The sequence below is a fragment of the Lupinus angustifolius genome, unplaced genomic scaffold, assembly GCF_001865875.1.
Source record: "Lupinus angustifolius cultivar Tanjil unplaced genomic scaffold, LupAngTanjil_v1.0 Scaffold_11_56, whole genome shotgun sequence".
In the NCBI taxonomy this organism is placed as follows: Eukaryota; Viridiplantae; Streptophyta; class Magnoliopsida; order Fabales; family Fabaceae; genus Lupinus; species Lupinus angustifolius.
The window spans coordinates 8353-34178 of NW_017718551.1; the positions used below are offsets into that span (position 1 = coordinate 8353).

A 25826-nucleotide genomic window follows, 5' to 3' on the forward strand; every position below is an offset into this window, starting at 1 on the left:
AAAACTCTTCTATGTGGGACTTGGGTGTTTTTTATATTTCACACCACTATGTTCCAACAATGTATTGTTGTTACCATAGCTTGCAACAATTCTAAATGGCACGAAATAATCGTTACTGACTGATTCACGATTATGTCGCTCTCTTTAAGACGTTTTGTGGCACTGCCCAAAATGTGCAAGCAGACTATCAATCATGTCGTCCCCAGGATAAAACAGCTTAGATCTCTGTTATCGAATTCTTACTACACTGTAATAACCGATCTCGAATACACCCACCACAATATGGCTACCAATGCCAATTCTCGAAATTCCCACAATATGGCTAACAATGCAAATTCTCGAAATACCCACAATATGGCTACCCGTGCCAATTCTCTAAGTACTCACAATATGGCTACCCGTACCAATTCTCTTCCCACAATACTGACTACCGTGTCAATTCTCAAAATTCCCACAATTTGGCTACATGTGCCAATTCTTTTCCCTCAATACTGACTACCAGTGTCAATTCACGAAATTCCCACAATTTGTGCCATGGAAAGAAATGGGGAGAAGTTTTTCATAAATGTACCGGCGGAAAGTATGAGGGAGAAAGAAAAGGTGGAATGAAAACGCATTCAACTTAGGGCAAGTTATAATGAGGGGAGAAAGCCTTTATTTATAACATGAGATTTTTCCATGTTCCTCATCTCTCCAATGTGGGACTTGGGAGTTGTTTTTTCAAACCTCTTCTATATGGAACTTGGATGTTTTTTATATTTCACACCACCATATTCCAACAATTATGTTAATCATCAAGGAGTTAAAAAGAAAGTCAGTAAAAAACATGACAAGACATGGAAGAGACTCTTAAAGATTAATGAGTCCGCTTTTCAAATCCACAAGAAGGAACATCGCGATAACATATGTTTCTGTAGAAAGATTGGACATTTCCAAAAGGATTGTACAAAATGTAAAGGTTGTTTTGAAAAGAAAGGTAAATGTAATGCTTATGCATGATTTGAATCAAACTTATTAGAAGTTCCTTATAATATTTGGCGGGTTGACTCTGGATGTACTACTCATGTTTCTAATACTATATGTGGATTCATTATGACCATAACTACAAGACCAAATGAAAATTTTGTTTTTATGGGAAATCGAGTGAAGGTTCAAGTGGAAGTTGACGAGACTTATTATTTAATCCTTGACACTGAACATCATTTAGATTTATTTAAAACCCTTTATGTACCTAATATATCTAAAAATTTGGTTTCTTTATCTAAACTTGATGTTGTTGGATACTCTTTTAAATTTGGTAATGAATATTTCAGTTTGTACAAATATACTCATTTAATTGATAATGGTATATCATATGATGTATTATATAAGTTAAAACTTGATAATATTTTTTCTGAAACACTTTTAACCTTGCATGATAACGTTGGAATTAAGCATGGCTTAATTGATGAATGTTATCCTTACTTATGGCATAAACGTTTGGGAGATATTTCTAAAGAAAGAATGAAAAGATTAATAAAGTATGAAATCCTTCCGAATTTAGATTTTAGCTATTTGAATATTTGTGTGAATTGTATTAAATGTAAACAAACAAAACACATAAAGAAATGAGCTACAAGAAGCACTACGCTTTTTAAAATTATACACAGATATTTGTGGACCTTTTGATGTTAATTCTTTCAATAAGTAAAAATATTTCATTACCTTCATTGATGATTATTCACGTTATGGACATATCTATTTATTGTTTGATAAATCTCAAACATTAAAAGTATTAGAGATTTACACTACTGAAGTTGAAAGACAATTAGATAAAAATGTGAAAATTACCAGGTCTTATTGAGATGGTGAGTATTATGGAAGATATGATGAAAATGGACAATATCCAGGTCCATTTGATAAATTCCTTGAAAGTCGTGGCATATGTGTACAATACATAATGTCAGGTACACTACAACAAAGTGGTGTATTAGAAAGGTGTGACATATATTGAGTAATTCATCTTAACTCATTTCATTATGGACTTATGCTTCATAGACCGCCATGTATTTATTAAATATGGTTCCTAGTAAAGTAGTTCCAAAGACTCCTTTTGAACAGTGGACATGAATGAAATCTAGTTTAAGGCACCTACATGTTTGGGGATGCCCATCGGAAATTAGAATTTATAATCCACAAGAAAAGAAACTGGATGCAAGAACAATTAGTGGTTACTCATTGGTTATCCAGAAAAATCAAAGGGGTGAAGATTTTATTGTCCAAACTATATTACAAGAATTGTTGAAACTGAGAATGCTAGGTTTATTGAAAATGATGAGATTAGTGGAAGTGAAACACCATGTAAAGTGGAAATTTAAGAAGTGATGGTCCAAGTTCCATTTACTTGTGTCCCTAATAATGTTGTTCCTCAAGTTATTGAACCGATTAGTAATGATGGAGAACAACAAAATAAGCCCATTACTGAAAATGAAGTTGATGAACCTATAGTAGAAGAATCACAAGAGATAGCATTAAGAATATTTCAAAGAGAAAGACAATTTGCTATTCTTGATGATTATGTAGTTTACCTACATAAGTTAGAATGTGACATAGGAATTGAGAATGACCCTATTACATTTTCACAAGCCGTAGATAATGATAATGTCGATAAATGGTTAAATGCCATGAAAGATTAGTTAAAATCAATGAAACAAAATGAGGTTTGAGAGCTTGTTGAGTTACCAGAAGATTACAAAACAATTGGTTGTAAGTAGGTTTTTAAAACCAAACATGATTCTTATGGTAACTTAGAACATTATAGGGTCAAACTTGTACCAAAATGCTATACTCAGAAATATGACATTAACTATAAAGAGACATTTTCACCAGTCTCCAAGAAAGACTCACTAAGGATTATCATTACATTGGTGGCTCAATAAGATTTGGAGATACACCAAAGGGATGTGAAAACAACCTTTCTAAATGGGGATTTAACAAAAAAAAAGGTCTACATAGATCAACCAATAGGATTCACAAAGAAAAAAGGAAAAGAACACATGGTGTGTAAACTTGAGAAATCAATATATAGACTTAAACAAGCTTCGTGATAGTGGCATCTTAAGTTTAATCATAATATTGTATCATTTGGATTTAAGGAAAACATTGTTGATCGATGTATATACCTAAACGTCAATGGGAGTAACTTTATCTTCTTGGTTCTTTATGTTGATGACAAATTGCTTACAACTAATGATATTGATCTTTTAAATGAGACTAAGATGTTTCTCTCTAAAAAAATTGAAATGAAAGATATGGGTGAGGCAATGTATGTGATTGGAATAGAAATATTTTGTGATAGATCACAAGGACTTTTAGGCTTGTCTCAGAAAGCATATATTCACAAAATTTTAGAGAGATTCAGAATAGATAAATATTAAACATCTTCCGTTCCAATTCATAAAGGAGACAAGTTTAGTATGACGCAATGCCCAGAGAATGATTTGCTACATAAGCAAATGGAAGAAACTCTTTATGCCTATATAGTTGGGAGTTTATTATATGCTCAGACTTGTACGTGACCAGATATTAGTTTTGCAGTTGGAATGTTAGAAGGATACCAGAGTAATCCTGATTATAACATTGGAAAACTACAAAGAAAGGTCTGAGGTATTTGCAAGTACAAATAATCTCATGCTTATTGATATCGAATCATCTTGAAGTGATTGAATATTCAAATTCAGACTCTACGAGATGCATAGATATTCAGTTATATATGTTTATTAACTATAAGATCTATCTCGTAGAAGAGTGTGCAGTAAATTGTCATTACTACATCCACTATAGAAGTTGAATCTGTGGCATTATTTGAGGCCATAGTTCATGTTAAGTGGCTACATAACTTTATTTTAGGACTTGGGTTAGTCGACCGTATTGCTAAGCCGCTAAAAATTTATTAAGATAATTTCATAGCAATCTTCTTTTCTAAAAATGACAAGTATTTCAAAGATGCTAAACTTCCAGAGTCGAAATATTAGCACTAACTTAGAATGTCAATTGAGCATATTAGCACTAACTTTATGATTGCAGACCCTTTGACGAAAGAGTTACAACCCAAAATATTTTCTAGTCATGTTAAAAATATGGACATTATGTCTACTAATGAATGTTGAACATTATGCTATTAATAAAGTCTCAATGTTTGACACTCCGAGCTCATTAATATTTAAGTTTCTAATTAATATTTTATTTTCACATTTATGTACACATGTAAGAATGTAATATTGAAAATATAATTTTGTTTCTAAATGACGTTATTATATGATTCTCATTTAATGTGTCATGTTATGAATAAGTGATGTACAACCGTCATGATTCTTATTAGTTCTTTGTTCTTAATCATGACTTGTAATGTAATGAATATGGAAAAAATATTCTGATTATACGCATTATGTTTGAAGTTTTTAAAATCATGAATTGTATTGTCATATGAGCCAAATGGGAGAATGTAAGAAATGTCTATTGTGACATGATGAGATATACTATTTCTTCGTTTGAATAACATGACTCTTGAATGACCTGGAACATTGTTCCCAACACAACATTTAAAGGAGGATTGTGTCGCTATGAATAGAGGTAATCTATAATCATTCTTACTATGTGAAAACTATAAATTCTAAAGATTCATTTACACATAGTTTCCATGATAAAGTTTACAACAAAAATTGAGGAAGCATACATGCGGACCAAGTGTGCTAGAGTCAACTTGTATCCCACCGAACCTTATTCAATATCAATACTCATTCTATTGTATAAGTTTTTTTTAAGATTTATATATACTCATTAAAAGATTATTAAGAAGTGTTGTATTTTGATTATAAAATTTAAAAAGAAAAGGAAAAATAAATTTATCAATAGAAGATAATATTTAAAATTATTGAATGATTTACAGATTGAGGAAAAATGGACCAAATCCAAAAATTGTAAGACAGCACTTTTGAAACAAAACAAACCCAAAGCAAAAAACTTGGAATGGAAGGAGTAATAAAGTTATCCTCACTTCCAATTATATATTATTACAATATTTTTCCTCAAATACTTCTCCTAAAATCATACTAAAACTATTAGATTTCTTTTTTATATTTTTTAACATAAGGCTGGTTATTGAATCTCCTAAGGTATTTTTTAGGAATAATAAGAAAGATGAAATCTACGTTGGAAAATTAAGTCCAATACGTTATATTTGAAAATTTTATTTTTGAGGATACTTTTTTTTCCTTTCCTTAAATTATGTCTTTATAAAGCCATGTTGACATCACTTTAAGATATTTTTCCGTACGTTTTTAATAGGTGTCATTTTTTAAATTTTGTTTTTATTTAATTGTTATTCTTAAAGTTTAAGAGAATATTATTTACTTCTTTATCATCCTTATTATGGAGAAAAGAAAATAATGTCCAAATAAAATGAAAAGATGAATTAAAAAATATATAATAGGAAAAACAATATGAATTTTGTTTGAAACAAGATATTCAAGAATTACCAACATATTGTCTGGTGGTGTAAGGTCCTATTGGATAATTATATAGACCAAATAGTCAATAGTTCAATCCTTGTGAATAACACTTGTTGGCAGTAGTAGTTATAGTCATACATCTCGAAAGAGATTAATTTCTGACTCATAGAGTGAGGATACCACTAGTTATGCATAAAAAATTATTCAAGAATTTACTTGATTTGATTTGTGTAAAAATACTTAAGGACAAAAGGGTAGATACACTTAGGAGAAGTTTCAGGATGTTATAGTTGGGAACCTTCTTTTACAAAATCTTAGGCAAAGTCAATATTGGTTAATGTGTTTGAAATATGTTATGGATCCACACAAATGTGATTTTTTCATCTCTCATATATACCAGATCAATGGAATTGTAATCCTTTGCTCTTGTGAAAAGAGCTTTATGTGTATCTACCCTTTAATCTTAATTGCTTTGCTTTTTTCCAACACACGGTTTCCTTATCTAAAAATCGAATTTCCCATGCATGTAACAACAGTAAATACATGTCTGCAACAAAATTATTCCACTTCCTGCATGTTTTGTCTCATTGATTCTCTTCCTCTTTCTTTAATATGATGAATTAAAGAGCTATGGGGAGAGCAAAAGAAAAATCTACTACTGTACAATTTTGCCATATGTAATTTATTTTTGTCATTTGATGAATAAATTTCAGTGCCATCAATGTGTCTTCTCGGATTAAATTCAGTTAGGTCTGATACGAACTTTATAACCCAATTGCCTTAAAGCCCTTTCATTATTTCATAACTCGGGTGCTTAAGGGATAATAGATTCTTTTTGTTAAAAGAATATAACAAAGCACATAAAAAATGCTAAACACCAACATAATATTGTTCAAGTGGTGTAAGACTCTGCTAAATCCATAGAACAACCAAAAGGTCAAGAATTTAATTAATGAGAATAATAATTATTAGGATGAACAGTCATATACACCAAAAGAGATCAATTTCTTAACAAAAGGTGAGAGGATAACTTAGTAGTAGAGAAAAAATGCTAAACACATTTTCACATAACTATAATTTGGTTCAAAGTTTGAGGTTTCATCTTCAGGAAAGGTGTGCCTAGGTGTTTAATCATATTTGCTGACCGATTAAGGTCTCATTCCCTAGACATAAATTCCTTTTTCCTACTATAGTAGTTGTTCACATACATTGGAATGTCCTAAATATTTTTACATTTCATGTCTAAAATTGCAGTATCTGGTAGGGATTACATATTTTTATTAGTGTTTCATTTTCTGTCTTGGATAAATAACATATTGTCATATGAATAAAATAAAAAATTTAAAAATAAAAAGTAACTTCTGATTGGTTCTAGATAGAGAAAGAGACATCATTGGAAACATATGATTTGTTGTATCTATCACCGTATAAATTACTAGTATCTTACCCACCCATTCTTGTTAGCCAATTAATATAATGGGGCACGAATTTTGGGGCACTAGATAATTCTTCTTTTGTAATTTTCTTAGCAAGGAGATTACACATGAGTTAGGGATGTACATTAATGATTCATTCAAGGAATTGGGTTGGGGTGTTAACCAAGAGGTAAATAAGACAAAGAAGTTTATAGATAAAAGAATAGTGATATAGTAAAAAATTGAACTGCATGTATTCCATTTAAGCTCTTAGGAAACACAAAAACCTATTGCAATGCGTGCAACTAAGCATGGTGTTTGAAGTTTTGAATAGTTAACAAAGAATTTTATGACTGACATGCCATTCAGTGTTCCCTAACTCCTTTGCTTTTCATTCTCTATTGATCCTTATGGCCTCCATCATTGACTTCAACGCATGCTTAAGTTATCATTTGTAGGATAGGGATAATATATCTACCTATGCATTTTTATTCTAACTGGTAATTCTTAGTTAGAAATCATTTACTTTCTCGATCCATCCCAAAAGATTGTCAATTTTTGAATAGTTTTCCTTGTATTTTTTTTTTGACAATGTTTAAATAGAGAGTATTATAGGAGAGCACATCTGTTGTCCCACGCTTTGTGCAACTCCATGTACCATGAGCTTATTATTGGTTAGAAAAATATTTAATAATTAAATTTTAACTTAAATATATTTTTTCTGACCAATCACATGCCCATGGGGTATGAAGTGACACAAAGTGTGGGACAGCAGATGTGTACCCGTATTATAGACAACAAAATATTATTTGACATGTATAAGATCAAAAAGAGAAAAATGTATGTGCTGACATAGTAAGAGTTATATATACAATCAGTTCATCATTCACCATTCATTTTTAATTATCATTGAAATGATTGACAATATATTGACAGTGTATAAATCTTTACATGAACAATGCATAAATATTACATTTTTAATTCTATCACTTTCTTTTCTATATAATATGCATTTCAATCATGAGTTATATATGTTGAAATAGAGTTGAAACTCAAGCTAGTGTAGGATAAATGTAACTAAAGTAGAGTTAGTTAAGACTTTCAAAGTATAGAAAGTAGTTGATAGATTCAAAAGTTAGTTATGATTTGCTTATTATAAATGTCATAATTGAATCTATGTATACATAATGAATATACATCTCTCTTCCTCCAATTCTCTCTTCTTCACTACCTTCACTATACTTTTTCTTTCTTTCTGTTAACAAAACCCCCCAACAAATTATGGTATCAAGAGCTACACGAAAAAGGGACTCGTTGAAGAATATCAAGATTTACTGAGGATGAATTATTTTTTGTGCAGATCGAAGGATTTAGTGATTGAAGCAATTCGGTGGAGTCCATGAAGTTGAAGTTGAAGGACATATTCACTTATTGAAGGACAATCTCTCTGCAAAATTCAAAATGGTGGGCAATGGCAACAACCTTCCATCAATGGGGCTCCCAATTCTCACTGATAAAAATTAGGATAGATGGAAAACACAAATGAAGGTGTTCTTCTGCTTTCAAGAAGTAAGTGAAGTGGTAGAAGATGGATTTCTTCCATTACACACTGATGTCATTGAGTTGCATAGAGCAACTTTCAAAGATGCCAAGAAAAAGGGCAACAAAGCATTATTCTTAATTCACCAATGTGTGGATGGTGTGCACTTTGAGAAGATTCAGAATGCAACCACTGCCAAGGAAGCTTGGGACACTCTAATTCAAAGTCATGCAGGGGGAGAAAAGATTAAAAAGGTAAAACTTCATACCCTAAGAAGACAATATGAGTTGTTATGCATGGAAGAAGGAGATAGGATATGCGAATACTTCACCAAGGTGTTAACCATCACCAATCAGATGAAAGGGTTTGGAGAACAAGTTACAAATCTCATGATACTTGAAAAGATCATGAGATCCTTGCCTCAAAAGTTTGACTTCATTGTTGTAGCAATTGAAGAATCAAAGATGTTAATGCAATGAAGATTAAGGAGCTGCAAAGTTCACTTAAGGCACGTGAAATGAGAATGTTTGATAGATGTCCAATCAAGAAATCAGAACAAGCACTAAAGGCAAGTCACTTCAAAGAAGATAATATGAAGAAAGACAAAAAATGGAAGGGAAAGCATAATCATCAGAAAAGATGGCCTCTGAATTCGGAAAAGAGCAAACCAAATTATAATTGGCCTAAATCTTCTAGAGGAGGGTCAAGAATGAATGCAAATAGCAGAAGGTTTGATAAGAAGAAGGTAGAGTGCTTCAATTGTCACAAAATGGGACATTATTCCTATGAGTGTCATGCAGAAAAGGCAAGACAAAAGGGCCATGAAGAAGTCTATGTAACACAAGAAGACTCAGATCAAGAACCTCTGAATCTTATGGTAACAATAAGTGGTGGAGACTCACAAACTGAATCTTGGTACATGGATTCAGGATTCTCAAATCATATGACCAAGCACAAGGAGTGGTTGACTGATTTTGATTCATCAAAGAAGAGCAAGATGAAGTTTGCTGATGACAGCTCATTAAAGGTGGAAGGAATGGGAAATTAATCATCATGGACATAATGGCTCCAAGGCAATGATCACAAATGTTCTTTATGTGTCTAACATAAAATGCAACTTACTCAGTATAGGTCAACTAGTGGAGAAAGGTCTTAGTGTTCTAATGAAGAATGGCAAACATGAACAGTTTGATGCAGAAAAGAACTTGATCATTAGAAGCAAAATGACAAAAAACAGAACCTTCCAAGTTAACATCAAAGAAGTTGAAGTGCAATGTCTAGCTACTATGGAAACCTCTAATGAAAGCTAGTTATGGCACTCAAGGTATGGACATTTGAACTTCAAGAGTCTACATAACCTAGGGTCCAAACATTTGGTGATTAGATTATCAATCACCTCACTATCTGAAAACATGTGTGAAGTGTGTTTGGTTGGAAAACAAACCATAAATCCTTTCAAAGCATATGTGTGTATGAGATCAAGAGGAACACTGGATGTTGTCTACTCAGATATTTGTGGCCCCTTTGAGTCACAATCTTTGGCTGGCAACATGTATTACATAACCTTTGTTGATGCATTTAGCAGGATGACTTGGATTGATGTGATGAAAACCAAAGGCAATGCATTTGAAGCTTTCCTAAACTTCAAAGCAGCTGCTGAAAAGGAAAGTGGTAGACAACTAAAAGTACTTAGAACAGATGGAGGAGGTGAATACACATCAAATGAGTTTGAATAATTCTGCATGAAGCAAAAGATCAAGCATGAAGTAACTTCACCATACACACCACATCATAATGGTTTAGTAGAGAGGAGAAATAGGACCATCATGAATATGACAAGGAGCTTGATCAAAGAACAGGATTTACCTCAAAAACTCTGGGATGAAGTTGTGTCAACCTCAGTCTACATTCTAAATAGAAGCCCTACTAAGAAGATTTAAGGAAAAGTACCAATTGAGATCTGGTCTGGAAGGAAACCATATGTTAGTCATCTCAGAGTATTTGGTTCATTAGCTTTCAGGCATGTCCCAGATCAAAAGAGAACAAAGCTTCAAGATAAAAGTGAGGCAATGGTGTTCGTTGGATATCACCCCACAAGTGCTTATAGGCTGTATGACCCAATCAAAGAAAAAATCATAATCAGCAAAGATGTTCTTGTTCTAGAACATGAAAAGTGGGACTGGAAACTGATGCACACCAGTCTAAAGAAGGTGATTCTTAGGGGCATTGATGAAGAAACCATCTATGAGAATCGACTAACATGTGATCTAGAAGAAGTTGAACCTACATCAACCATGGTGGCTCCATATCAAAGAACTTAGAGGCATAGGTCAAGACCTATCAGATTCAGTGACTATGAAGTGAATTCAGATGATCATATCACTGAAGAGGGTGGCTTGATTCACCTAGCATTGATGGCTAAAGCAGTTCCATTAGATGACTCAGAGGCACTAAAACAGGAAGTTTGGAAGCATGCAATGAAGGAAGAAATCAAAGCAATTGAAAAGAATGAGACTTGGAACCTAGTTGAACTACCAAAGGGCAAGCATCACATAGGGGTGAAATGGATCTTTAAGCAGAAGATCAGTCCTGATGGCTCAATATCAAAGTACAAAGCAAGATTAGTTGCAAAAGGATTCTTGCAGAAACAAGGGCTAGATTACTCAGAAGTCTTTGCTCCTATGGCTAGGATTGAAACCATTATAATGGTGATTGCAATTGCTTGTGCCAGAAATTGGTCTCTGTTTCAGCTTGATGTGAAGTCTGCTTTCTTACATGAACCACTATTAGAAGAAGTTTATGTGCAACAACCACATGGATTCATCAAAAGAGGCAAGGAACAATTGGTCTATAAATTGAACAAAGCCTTGTATGGCTTAAAGCAAGCCCCAAGGGCATGGAACATAAGGATTGATTCCTTCATGCACAAACTCAATTTTAAGAAGTGCATTGTTGAACATGGTGTCTATGTCAAAGAAAGAAAGCTTGGGGACTTGCTAATTATTTGCTTATATGTGGATGACCTATTGATCACTAGATCAATTCAAAATCCATCGAAGAGTTTAATAAAATTATGCATGCAGAATTTGATATGACTGATTTAGGCAAGCTGAGTTACTTCCTTGGGATGGAATTTGCATACACAACTGTAGGGATTCTAATGCATCAAAAGAAATATGCAATAGAAATGCTAGAAAAGTTTAACATGAAAGCTTGTAATGCAGCATCAACTCATGTTGAAACAAATTCAAAATTGAGCAAAGATGAAGAAGGAGAGTCTTTGAATGAAACTCAGTTCAAGTAGATAGTTGGTTCCCTAAGATTTCTATGCAATAGTAGACCTAGTCTAGCATTCAGTGTTGGAGTAGTGAGTAGGTTTATGTGCAAGCCCAAAAGAACTCATATGCTAGCTGCTAAGAGGATCCTGACGTACATCAAAAGGACAATTGACTATGGAATTCTATTTCCAAAGGACAGGCGCAATTCTGCACTGAAACTAATTGCATATTCTAATTCAGATTATGGGGGAGATCCATTTGAAATGAAGAGCATTTCAGGCTATTTGTTCTTGATAAATAATGCATCCATCTCACGGTGTTCAAAGAAGCAAGAGGTTATTGCTCTGTCAAGTTGTGAAGTTGAATATATCTCTGGATGTTAGGTTGCTTGCCAAGCTGTATGGTTAGAAGAGTTGCTAGCAGAAGTAAAGATTGATGTGCAGAAACCTCTACAATTGAAGATAGACAATGTGTTTGCCATCAATCTATCTAGAAATCTAGTTAGTCATGACAGAAGTAAACATATAGAGGTGAGGTTTTACTTCCTAAGAGACTTGGTGAACAAAGGAAGAATAGAAGTGGCATACTGCAGGACAGAGGAGCAACTTGCTGATGGGTTTACCAAGGCACTCAAAGTTGATAGATTTGTAGAGTTAAGAAGACGAATTTGAGTGGTTTCAGCACACGAATTGCATCCTACCCAAGGCTTGAATTAGAAGGGAATGTTGAAGTAGAGTTGTAACTCAAGCTAGTGTAGGATAAATGTAACTAAAGTAGAGTTAGTTAAGACTTTCCAAGTATAGAAAGTAGTTGATAGATTGAAAAGTTAAGTTATGTTTTGCTTACTATAAATGACATAATTGAAACTATGTATACATAATGAATATACATCTCTCTTCCTCCAATTCTCTCTTCTTCACTGGCTTCACTATACTTTTTCTTTCTTTCTGTTAACAAAACCCCAACAATATATACATGTTAAACTGGTTTGGCATGGGATGCATCAGCTTCTTCACCAATGAAGTAAATGAAAGTGGAAAGTAAAAAGATGTAAAATTGATCCTTCTAAGTATATATAGAATTGAAAAGAGAAAAGTATCTTCTCTCCAAATAAGTATCTTACAAATGAAATATTTTTTTGACATTAACTAAACTTATAAGAATAAATGAAAAATTATAATACAAATAAAGTAAATATTTGTTTTTGTATGTCAATTTATTGTTTTAGTCAAACTACACTTAGCATAATGAATAAATTAGTATTCCATTATTTGAAAGTAATTAGTCTAGATTTTTTTTTGTAACATGTATCATGTTAGGGGAATAAAATTATATTCTCATATCGAGATATTGGTTATCTTTTTCAACACTAAAATGATAACATGTATCCTGTTTTTTGTTTTTAAAATTATTTTTTATAGGAAATTGTCAAGATATATGTTATAATTTTAATTACTAGAAAATATAACTTATCTTCTGATACGATCAAATAATTTACTCACTTTTATACCTAAGCAAGTATTTGAGCTGCTTAACAATTCTCTTTTAAGTATTTTAAATTATGGACCATGACATTTTTCAATTTTGCGGTTATCATGATTGTTCTAACAGCATTAATTTATTAACAAATTTTTTAATTATAAAATATTACACACCACAAAAATCACAATTCCCAACATGTCAAAATTCTCAAAATATCAGGGTTCTCAATTTAAATTCCTATATGATACTTATAATGTGTTGAACTCACATAACATTGAAATAAACATCCACTAAATTAAGATAATTAATGGACCCTTTGATTCTCATTTGTCATAGAGGCTCCATTACAATAGTCTCCAGAGGAATCTTTCTGTAAATACTCAGTTGATCAGTAATGTAAAATTTTTTACCATGATTGTTTTTGGGAAAGGCCACGAAACACAATGATGGTAACTCAGCATATGCTTCAAACCAATACTCCCTTCAAATATTTTTTTGTACCCAGACAGTATCATTTAATTCTACAATTAAATTTGTTAAAACGTGGATGAGGGACATTTTTTGTGTGTACATAATTTTTCTTGTTGCTTAATATATTCAAATTGTTATATATTGATTTGAACATCATATTGGAATAATGAAGTATAAGTCGACATAAATTTCTGCTTACCATTGCATCACTTGTGACTTAGTTGCAGCAGTAACAGTCAAAAACATTTGTTTCAGTTTCTGCAATTTGCAGATGCTAAATAAGTACAATTTGATCAAGTGCCTCGAATTATTATTAATATATATTGGTGGAACAAATGGGATATTTGGATGTGAAATGAAAAAAATTCTAAGTCTTACATGAGATGTGAAATGAAAAAAATCTAAAAATCAATATGGGATGGTGGAAACAATACAAAGAGTGTATATAAAAGTGCACTTTTGGAGCGTTTATAAGCCTCCGAGAGTATTTACAAGAGTTTTATGGTGAGTGATGACACCGAAATCACCACACATTCATGCACCACTTTGCCGTCAGCTTGGACCTAACAAATATTTTATTTGTCGGGATGGATTGACCAAGTCAGCACATACTTGTATGTGTTGACCAAGTCAGCACATACTTGTATGTGTTGACCAAGTCAATATGACCGTACCTGATGATGTTTTGATATATAATTTTTAGGAGGTTAAAACACATACAAAATTCTACAACAACAAGTAATTCTTTATTACATTATGTATGATCAATTACATGAATTCCACAAAGTCATAATGCTTTGTTATCAATTATATGTATTGACAAAACATTAAACTCTATGTCTTTTTTTATAATTGCTCATATGATTTTTCTTGATCTCTATCTTTCTCTAGAAATTGTACAAACTTTCATTTGATATACTTTTCTTATGGATTTTTTTACGATCTTCTTAACACATTCCAACCATGACCTAAAGTGCAATTCTACCATGCATCTTCATATAGTATGAGTCATTTCAATTTTTTCCTAGATACAATAAGTGCACCTACAAAATTATGAATATAAGTCTTTTTTATAATGAATAATAGGATTCGTCTTATTAATAATAAACTTTTGGAAAATATGAACAATTAATAACATCAAAGTAATAAATATTTTTTTTATGAATAATGAATTAGAAATCCAAATCAAATAAATAACACATGTTTTTTTAATGCATGACATGATTTGGGTGAATGAATACTTATGATTAGGGGTGCAATAATTCGATTATTGTGTTATCTAGGAACCAATACGAATAGAGTGACATGATTTGGTTATTGCTTATTTTTTGTGTAGAAATCAAATCAATTCATAAATGGTTTGGTTTCTTGGTTTGCTTTTTTTTTTTTTAAAGTTATGCAACATGTCAAATTTTATTCCACAAGGCACATGTCTATTTCAATTAGTATTTTAATTAACAAAATAACATTCATGCTCCAAAATTTAAAATGTGATTCATATATAACAAAAATCAAAACAAGTCATATCAAAAAAGTGGATAAAAGCCTAATACAATTAAAATGATGAACCGATATAATTTATAGTCTTTGAACAGTGGTGATACGCCACTTCGATTCTTTAAAATATAAAAAAATAATAATTTGTCATAAGGAATGAAGAAAAGTGGTGTTGAGTTACTTCTTTTTATTATATCATCATTTTAATTATCAAAATATGACTATTCTTCTATGCTAATTAATTACATCACATTAACCAAAGACATACATACTCTTGATTTCCCCATTGAATACGAGGATACCAAAGAACAAGACAAACACTTATGACACAAAAAAATAATATATGATCTGTGATATATTAAAAGATCAGTTGTAGTTTGTGTCATACAAAATTATAAATCTTTTTTACATTCAAAATCGGAATCGTCTAATTAATACAAAACTATTGTAAATGAGAATAATTAATAATATTAAAATAATAAATAAGAAATATTTTTATAATGGATAATTAATAAGGAGTTTCTTATGAAGTAAATAGCCAATTATTTTTGTAATAAATTATGTTAAAGATTGTGATAACTTATTTCTTTTCTCAAAACTATTCCTTAAATGATTGTAATATGTCCCTTATATATTTTTAAATTATTTTATTTAAAAAAATAAATTTTTATAAGGATGGATAAAGAGTCCTAATAAATCACTTATTTTCTTCGGATCATTCTTTGAATGATCATGATGAGTTAGTTTTGTTCTTTAAAATTATTTTCTTTTAAAAATGAAAAAATTATAATTTGTCATCCAAGGATGGAAGAAAGAAGTATCATTTATATTCTTTTCATTAATTAAATTTGTCTAATAGTTTTCTACTAAAAAAACTATGTACTCTTCACTTTCTCATTGAATATTGAGAGATGTAAAAGCAAGATAAAATATTGTTAAATATAAAATTATAAAATCCTATTTATCTTCTACAGATAATTGAATAATTAAAAAAATAATTGACTAGTTTATGATACATATGGATTCATACAATAAATGAAAGTATCAACTCAAAAGTGAACCGCTACTAATATATTTCCTAATTTATAACTAATTTTCGGATTTTAAAATTTAACTCGCAAATTAATACTTTTTAAGTTAGTGTAAAAAGATATATTTTTGTGTTTTATCCTAAAAAGCATTATGACGACTCCACCTCTTGGAAGAAGGTGAAAACATCCATCTTCATATAGAAGTTCGACCAAGAAATTAGATGTTGATTTGAATATATTTTTAAAGAAATCAGATACTCTTTAATACTGAAGGAAGATTATAACATATGTAGTGGAAAATTTTAATGATCCATATTTTAACCTATTTTTAAACCAAAAAAAAACTATAAATTATTAAACCTACCCTAAACTCACATTTAAGTAGGACTATCTAGAAAGGCATTTTTAAATCAATAATATTTTTGCTCAAAACCCCACTTCAGCTTTCTATATATTCTTCAACTCTCTTTCATCACCATCTTCCTCCTATACTACTTTGCTAGTTAGATGTTGAAACCTCAAAGTTTCACTTTATCTTTCTATACATTCTTCAACTCTCTTTCATCACTTTCTTGATCTTATACTTCTTCTTCTACAAGTTAGATTCTCATATCTCACAAACCTTATCAAACATGATAACATTAACAGACTTCTATCATGTCATGACTGCAATGGTGCCACTCTATGTGGCTATGATCTTAGCCTATGGTTCAGTAAAATGGTGGAAAATCTTCTCCCCTGACCAATGCTCAGGCATAAACCGTTTTGTTGCACTCTTTGCAGTGCCACTCCTTTCTTTCCACTTCATTGCCTCAAACAACCCTTACAAAATGAACCTTAGGTTCTTGGCTGCAGATACCTTACAAAAGATCATTGTTCTTGTTGTTCTAGCCATTTGGAGCAACGTGACCAAAAGGGGTTGTTTGGAATGGACTATAACACTCTTCTCTCTTTCTACCCTACCAAATACCCTTGTTATGGGTATCCCTTTACTTAAAGGGATGTATGGTGAGTTTTCAGGTAGTTTAATGGTACAAATTGTGGTCCTTCAATGTATCATTTGGTACACTTTGATGCTCTTCATGTTTGAGTTTAGAGCAGCTAGAATATTAATCTCTGAGCAGTTTCCTGACACTGCTGGCTCTATTGTCTCAATCCATGTTGATTCTGATGTCATGTCATTAGATGGAAGACAAGTACCTTTGGAAACTGAAGCTGAGATCAAAGAAGATGGAAAACTTCATGTCACTGTGAGAAAATCCAATGCTTCAAGATCAGATATCTTTTCAAGAAGGTCTCAGGGTCTTTCTTCAACAACTCCAAGGCCTTCAAACCTTACCAATGCAGAAATATATTCTTTGCAATCCTCTAGAAACCCTACACCAAGAGGGTCTAGTTTCAACCACACTGATTTTTATTCAATGATGGCTTCTGGTGGTGGTGGTGGTGGTGGAAGAAACTCTAACTTTGGTGCTTCTGATGTTTATGGTCTTTCAGCATCAAGAGGACCAACTCCAAGGCCATCAGATTATGATGAAGATGTTTCAGTTGGTGTTGGTAAACCTAAGTTTCATTATCAAAGTGGAACTGGAACAGGACATTACCCTGCACCAAACCCTGGAATGTTCTCTCCAAGTAGTGGGTCCAAACATGTTTCTAATAATGTTAATAATGCTAATGTTAATGTTAATGCTAATACCAAGAGGACTAATGCAAATGCTAATGTTAATGGTCAAGCACATCAGAAACAAGAGGATCTTCATATGTTTGTTTGGAGTTCAAGTGCTTCACCAGTTTCAGATGTTTTTGCTGCACATGAATATGGAACTCATGATCATAAAGAAGTTAAATTGTCTGTGTCTCCTGGAAAAGGTTGTTTTTTTTTTCTTTCTTTCCAAGTTGGTTTTGTTTTGTACATCTTATTATTGTTTTGTAAACTTTTCTTGTGGTGTTTGATGATTAATCAGTGGAGAATCAAAGAGAAACTCAAGAGGAGTACCTAGAGAAAGATGAATTCAGCTTTGGAAATAGAGGAACAGATAATCAACATGAAGGTGACAAAGTTGGAGAGGGAAAACCAAAAACTATGCCTCCAGCAAGTGTCATGACAAGGCTTATACTAATTATGGTGTGGAGGAAACTCATCAGAAACCCCAACACTTACTCTAGCCTAATTGGTCTCACTTGGTCTCTTGTTTCATTCAGGTAAGTCTTTTTTGTGCAAAAAAATTACTGAATAAAAATCTTCCACATTTCGTTTCTTCGAGCCATATTTATTGGAAGGGACAGCTGAACATCTTGAAAGTGATTAGTTGGTTGTACAATTCATTCTTGTTTTTGGTGGTTTTTTTTCCTTTTTTATTGATAATGGTTTTGGGGTGTTGTTCCTTGCAGGTGGAATGTTGAAATGCCTGCCATAATAGCGAAGTCTATTTCTATTCTGTCAGATGCAGGGCTTGGCATGGCTATGTTCAGTCTTGGTCAGTATAACCTTTTTCTTGCTATCTTTCAAAATATTTTGATTATTAACATCAACATTACTTTTAACAATTTTTACTTGTACTATTTGATCAAGAAAAAGATTCTTTGCTTTTCCAAAGTATGTAATATGTATGTAATGTGAAAGTCTAAAGATATATACAAAGTTTATATTATCTACTATTTATTTTTATTTAAGAGTCAATAATAATTAAAAAATGAACGATAAATGATATAATGTATTACACTATTAGGGCATATATATTTTTTTTATTCATATTATAAATAATATCAAAAGATTATAAAGTAGAAGCAAAATAATGCTGAGGTTCATCTTCAAGGAAAATTTAAATATTTATTGAGACCTTTTTTAAAAAAGATTAGACATTAGAAAATAACCTTGTCTGACATTTTCTTTGCTAGAAAAATAAAAGGGTGAGAGGAGAAACTCTTTTCTGATTCGATGTCAACTCTGGTTATTATAATTAATATTAAATGCTTTGTTTAAGAAAGCAAGTACACAATGAAGAAAGCAATAGTGTAAGATAACTGATATTATTATATAAAAGAAAAAGCATAGAAAGCAAACAGTATAATGCTATGATAATGTGCTAGTTCCTTTATGAATCTTTTATGATAACTTTTTGCTAAGTTTGTGTTACTTGGTGGTGGTGCTAATAATGAAAGGTCTTTCACAAAGAGGGGTGATTGAATGTGACATAGTGATAAAATAGGCATGCTTGCTTGCACACTTTGTTCAACTTTGCTTTTGGTTATTATTATGATGATGCTTTTGATGAATGACAGGTCTGTTCATGGCATTGCAACCAAGGATCATAGCATGTGGAAATAAGGTTGCAACTTTCGCTATGGCTGTTAGATTCCTTACAGGTCCAGCTGTCATGGCAGCTGCTTCTATTGCTGTTGGACTCAAAGGTGTTCTCTTACATGTCGCCATTGTTCAGGTATGAATTCAACATTTGTGTGGCTCTTATCCTAAATCATGTCTCATATATTATTATGTTCAATGATAATAAAATAAAAACAATAAGAATTAAAATATAAATTGTATTTTTAATTGACATAACGTATTTTATTAGGCAAAATATCTTTGTTACTTCCTAAAACAACCAATACTATTTATTTGCATGTTACAGGCCAATGAAAAAGTTAAAATATATACATATATAGCTTTACCAAGATAACGCCAGTTTATTGCCATGTATCTAAATTAAATAAACACAAGTTAGTTTCATTTTTTTATTTAACATTAATTGGTGCTAATTAAAATGAATATCTAGCCCTTATATTTGTTTTTTGAATTTAATATGTATACACTAACCGCCAATAAATTATTCATCATTAATTTATTAACTATTATTAACTCAAACAAAAGTAATATAAATCAATGATGGAAGATGTGATGATAATGTAATGTAAAAAATTTTATACTGTCAGTACATAGATTTTAAAGTCTTATTTTTTAAGTATTATCATTAATTAAACATAATTTAAAGAAAATATAATTGAGTACTGAAAATTGCAGATGTACACTAAGGAATGCAAATATATGTCATAGTCATATGACACCCATACACCATTTTGTTCCTTTTTGCATGAAAAATTGAAATTATATAGAAATTACATTTACTATTAAGAATGAATAGACCCCTAGCTCATATTTTACATAAAAGAAGTGTTTGTGAATTTTTTTAATAATTGTTTTTGTTTTAAGAATATTCATCATTAAAGAGAGTTGGATGTAGTATACTTATATTATTAACTAATAAAGTGTCTTTTAGAAAAATGATATGAGAATATTGAGTAATATAAATACACAAGATCTTAACATTAATCCTAAGTATTTTATCTCATGTGTTTTTATTGGACAACAAGCATTTGAAATCATTGTTGACATGTCATGTTTGGAACCTGATTTCTAAAAAATATACAGGCAGCTCTTCCACAAGGAATTGTCCCATTTGTCTTTTCCAAGGAATACAATGTACATCCTGATATACTTAGTACAGCGTGAGTATTTATATAACTCTTCTTTCTCAAATAAGACTAGTTTTTTTTCCATCTCATACCCTTCTTTTTCTTCCTTCATTCAATTTATTCTCTTTTTATCCTAACAAGTATAGCTTCTTTTATTGAATGCAGTGTTATTTTTGGGATGTTGATTGCATTGCCCATAACACTTGTGTACTACATTTTGATGGGGTTATGAACGAATGAAATGATGGATGATACAAAAGATTCACATGTGGAATCCATGCATGCATGCAAGCAAGGTTATTTAAGACTTGGAGAATTATAAAAATGCTCAAAGGAATAGAAAAAGCATCACAAGGATGGCTGGGTTTTTATTTTAACATGTTTTCTTCTTTTCTTTCATCTTTTGAATGAATTCTACTAAGTAAAAATGTATAATTATGTTTGTAACTAGTTTAGAAAATGGTTATCTCGTTTAACTTTAGATTTATAATGTCCCTCGGATTCCATATCAGTCATTAAATGAAAAAAAATGGAATTTGATTGGAAATTTAGCTCCATGATTTTCTTAAAAGCAACAAGGAAATATAATCACTTTAAATAATTGTAAGGGCAATTTTATAACAATAATTATAATGTTGGCAAATTTAATTACTAATTTATTTACTTGTCATTATTTACCAGTTAACATCAAATTCAAGGTAAACTGAAAGGCTTTTACTGAAACATACCATTGCATTAATACCTCTACTAAAACTTCACAACTTCATTTAATTGTAAGGAAAGATAAAGATAATTACTTTTAATAATTGTAAGGGCAATTTATAACAATAATTATAATAGTTAGAAAATTAATTAACTAATTAGTTACTTTTTCTATCGTTTGATATCTAAGGTTATTTACATAATTTTATGAAATTATTAAATATTGTAAAATTTGATATAATTTGATTAAAATAATCTTAATTAGTCCACATTAGAAGCTAAATTAAAAATAAATAAATAAGACCGAAAAAGGGGACTAATAAATAAAAATATATTTAGAAAATAAAAAATATGGATTTAGTTTCTAAAACATCAAAATATTTAAAATGAATTATCTAAGGATAAAATGGGTAATTTTCTTTTGTCTTCTAAAATATCAAAATATTTAAAATGAATTATCGAGGACATGATCAAATTTTGAAAAATTAGCTTGTTCTTGCATCTCCAAGTAATGTCAATTGCAGTTCCAAAAACTAGAGGCCGATTCAAGTCCCCAATTTTCTCCTTGCTGGACAGAATTCCCGAAAGCTACACATGAAGATCAGATAAAAAGAAAGAGTGGGAACCTGGTATCTTTAGTAGGGAGGTCCAAACAACTTTAGATAGGGAACAATCCCTAATCATATGCATAGCAGATTCCGAAGCTTGACATCGAGGGCATGCGTCAGAGTTGGTCATCCCTCTGCTCAAACAATGATCATTTGTGGGAAGACAAATGGAGAATAATCTCCAAAGCAAAAGATTTACGCGGTAAGGACCTTTCCATTGCCAAATAAGTTTTGCTAGAGGAATAAGACTGATATGAAGATGACCCAGAAGAAGGGAGTAAGTCGATGCAACTGAAAAGGAACCACCTTTGATCCCAACCACATAATCGAATCCTCAATCAAATGATTAACAGGTGGGTGCATGGCCAGAATTTTGTTGGCAACCACCAAAGGAACCATGGCAAGCAACAGACTAGAATTCAATGCCCCACCTCACTTACTAAATCAGCAACCACGGTGTTAGAAGGCAAATTCTGAGTGTGAGCCCAAGAGTGATGTTCCAAAGGAATCTCATTTGGAATCCATCTATTCGACCAAAAGTGTGTCTATTTTCCATTTCCAACTCTCCAACCCAGGTTGATTTGAAAGTCATCCCACCCTTTCCGAATTCCTTTCCACAGTAGGGACTCCTTAGAAATTTTTGAGATAACTAGGATCAAATCTGAGCCGCATTTATACTTGGCCTTAATAACTTTAAGCCATAGGTCCTCTTGATGATGAATAAGGTTCCAAGACACCTTCATCATAAAGCTTTGATTAACTAATCTTGATTGCTTGAGACTTAGCCTTCCTGCCAGCTTGGGGTTGTACAAAGAATTCCAATTTTTCAGTGAGTTTTACGGTGAGAATTTTTTCTTTCCTATTTGACAAGTATCATATATAATATCATTTTTAAAGGAGATATCATACAATTCTCTTACAAGTTTTAACCTTTTCAAATTGGATATATACTTTATGCTTACTGTTGAAAGTAATTCAGTTTTTGAAGAGTTTTGTGAACTTACTAAAAATAGAAATTTCAGTTAGTTTAGTTAGTTGACTGGTTTTTCTGTTTTTCTATTTTTGGCAATGTGTATAAATTACTTTGTAATCACTTGAGTAATGTGATGTTCTCTATTCATTGAATCTTCTTTTCCTCTACACTATTACTTTTCCTATTCTTCTTCTCCTAACAATTACAACATCTTCTTTCTTTTCTCTTCTCTGCAACTCGGAACACAAGGTTCTGTTCTTCTTTTCTAAAATTCGGTTCTTAGTGTAATAGTGGTATCAAGAGCACTTGATTTTTCGTTCCTGGATCTGTGGAAGAAAGCATGTCGAACAATAGTGGGTTTAACATGTCACTGCCAGTTCTTGATGGAAAGAACTATGAAAGATGGCATATCCAAATGAAAGCACTCTTTGGTTATCAAGAGGTGCTTGAAGTAGTTCAACATGGATACCAGATTATTGATGAGGAAGGCACAGAAGCTCAGAGAGCAGCATTCAGAGAATCCAAGAAAAAGGATTGTAAGGCACTCTGCATGATTCATCAGTGTGTGGATGAATCAAACTTTGAAGAAATAGCCAATGTCAAAACTGCTAAGGAAGCTTGGGATACATTGGAGAAGAGCTATGCAGGCGCGGAAAAGGTGAAGAAAGTAAAGTTACAAACTCTCAGAAGAGAGTATGAACTGCTGCAAATGAAGAAGGGTGAGTCTATAGCAGAGTACTTCACCAAGATCGGGTCATTGTCCAACCTAATGAAGGGGTGTGGTGAAGCTGTAAGGGATCAATTAGTGGTGGAAAAGGTGTTGAGAACACTAACCTCTAAGTTTGATCATGTTGTTGTAGCTATAGAAGAATCTAAGGACCTGGAATCTTTCAAAATTGAAGAATTGCAGAGCTCATTGGAGGCACATGAGTAGAGGATAGAAGAAAGGAATCAAGAAAGAACCTCTGACCAGGCCCTTCAAGCTCAATCAAGCAGAAGGTACCCTGGACAAGGCTCAGGTCACAAGAAATCAAGAGGAAGTTGGAAGAATGACAGAGGCAAACATGAAGCTTCTACACAGAAACCATCTAGTCAAGACCAATCTTTCAGAAAACTCAAGAAGAAAGTTGATAAGAGAAAGATCCAATGCTACAATTGCAAGAATCTTGGACATTATGCCTCTGAGTGCAGATTCAAGCAGTCTCATGGATCAGAAAATGAAGCTGGTATGGCTCATGGAGAAGACTCAAATAATGAAAAAGTTCTCCTCATTGTTACCACAGATAAAGAGAGTGTCAAGGGTGAGTATTGGTACCTTGACACTGGCTGCTCCAATCATATGACAGGCCACAAGGATTGGTTTGTCAAGCTTGATGAATCCACTAAAAGTAAGGTCAAGTTTGCAGACCATAGTGCTATTGATGCTGAAGGAATTGGTGACATATCTATACAAAGAAAAAATGGCAAGCAATCCTACATCAACAATGTTCTGTATGTTCCCAAGATGAAGAGCAACTTGCTTAGTCTTGGTCAGCTACTTGAGAAAGACTATACAAAGACCATGAAGGATAAGGTGTTGAGGGTGTATGATGTTCATAGGAAACTGATCTTGAAGGTTCCCCTGTCTAGCAATAGAACCTTCAAGATTGGTATCCAAGTGAATGATCACAACTGTCTTTCAGCTAATGTAGTACAAGAAAATTGGACTTGGCATCAAAGATATGGTCACTTGAACTTTAAGAGTCTTGAAAAATTGAGCAGAGGTGGTATGGTTGCTAGTTTGCCTTCAATTGTTACTCCTAGTGAACTATGTGGTGTTTGCCTCACAAGTAAGCAAGCAAGGAACACTTTCACCACACATATACCAACCAAGTCAACAAAACCTCTTGAGTTGGTATACTTAGATGTGTGTGGACCATTTGAGAAGAATTCATTGGGGGAAAACAGATACGTTGTGACCTTCATTGATGACTATACAAGGAAGATTTTGGTATATCTCATCAGAAGGAAAAGTGAGGTGTTTGCAACATTCCTCAAATTCAAAGCTCAAGTAGAAAGGCAAGGGGAGCTGAAACTGAAATCTCTGAGATCTGATGGTGGTGGAGAGTACACTTCAGATGAATGGAAGGTCTTTTGTGACACAGAAGGACTCATGCATGAAGTTGTGGCACCATATACCCCTCAACATAATGGCACTGCAGAGAGGCTTAATAGAACTATCCTAGATATGACTAGAAGCATGTTGAAGACAAAGAAATTGCCAAAACAGTTTTGGGGGGAAGCAGTCTCCACCTCTGCATACATTCTCAATAGATGTCCCTCAAGCAGACTTGAAGGCATCACTCTTGAAGAGGCATGGTCAGGAAAGAAACCAAACATCAATCGCCTCAGAATTTTTGGTTCCTTATGCTACAAGCATATCCCAGATGCACAGAGAAAGAAGCTTGATGACAAGAGTGAGAGGCTCATCTTGATTGGTTATCACACTACAGGTGCATACAGGCTCTACAATCCATACACACAAAGAATAGTGTTCATTAGAGATGTGAAGGTGGATGAGACTCAGTGTTGGGATTGGGAAAATCAAATAGAAATTCAGAAGAAGAATGTGTCCATACACATTGTTGATCAGCCTGAACAACAACCAATCACTTCAGAAGATCAACCTGAGAGAAGATCAACTAGAATGAGGCAACCATCATCTAGATTAAATGACTATGAGATCTTCTCTGACTCAGGTATCACTGCAGAAGGGGAATTAGTCCATATGGCCTTATTAGCTGAGATGGAGCCAATAGACTTTCATGAAGCAATGAAGACAGATCAGTGGCTTGAGGCTATGAAAGAAGAGCTCAAGTCAATTG

At 32.4% G+C, this 25826-nt stretch overlaps 2 protein-coding genes and 1 long non-coding RNA gene across 3 annotated transcripts; all 3 read left to right on the forward strand.

Annotated features, from left to right (window-relative positions):
- The first annotated feature begins 8919 nt into the window (after positions 1 to 8919).
- On the forward strand, positions 8920 to 9492 carry LOC109337842. Its single transcript, XM_019574914.1, has one exon. The coding sequence runs from the start codon at positions 8920 to 8922 to the stop codon at positions 9490 to 9492; it is 573 nt and encodes a 190-aa protein (XP_019430459.1).
- A 7169-nt stretch (positions 9493 to 16661) lies between these two features.
- Positions 16662 to 21203, forward strand: LOC109337843 (auxin efflux carrier component 1a-like). The gene is made up of 6 exons (XM_019574916.1): positions 16662 to 18075; positions 18171 to 18408; positions 18598 to 18683; positions 19489 to 19646; positions 20636 to 20712; positions 20845 to 21203. Exons 1-6 carry the CDS (start codon positions 16836 to 16838, stop codon positions 20909 to 20911), a joined length of 1866 nt encoding a protein of 621 aa, XP_019430461.1. The 5' UTR covers positions 16662 to 16835; the 3' UTR covers positions 20912 to 21203.
- On the forward strand, positions 18695 to 19103 carry LOC109337844. The gene is made up of 2 exons (XR_002106486.1): positions 18695 to 18806; positions 19010 to 19103. It is a non-coding gene; the product is annotated as an uncharacterized LOC109337844 (long non-coding RNA).
- Positions 21204 to 25826: the final 4623 nt, after the last annotated feature.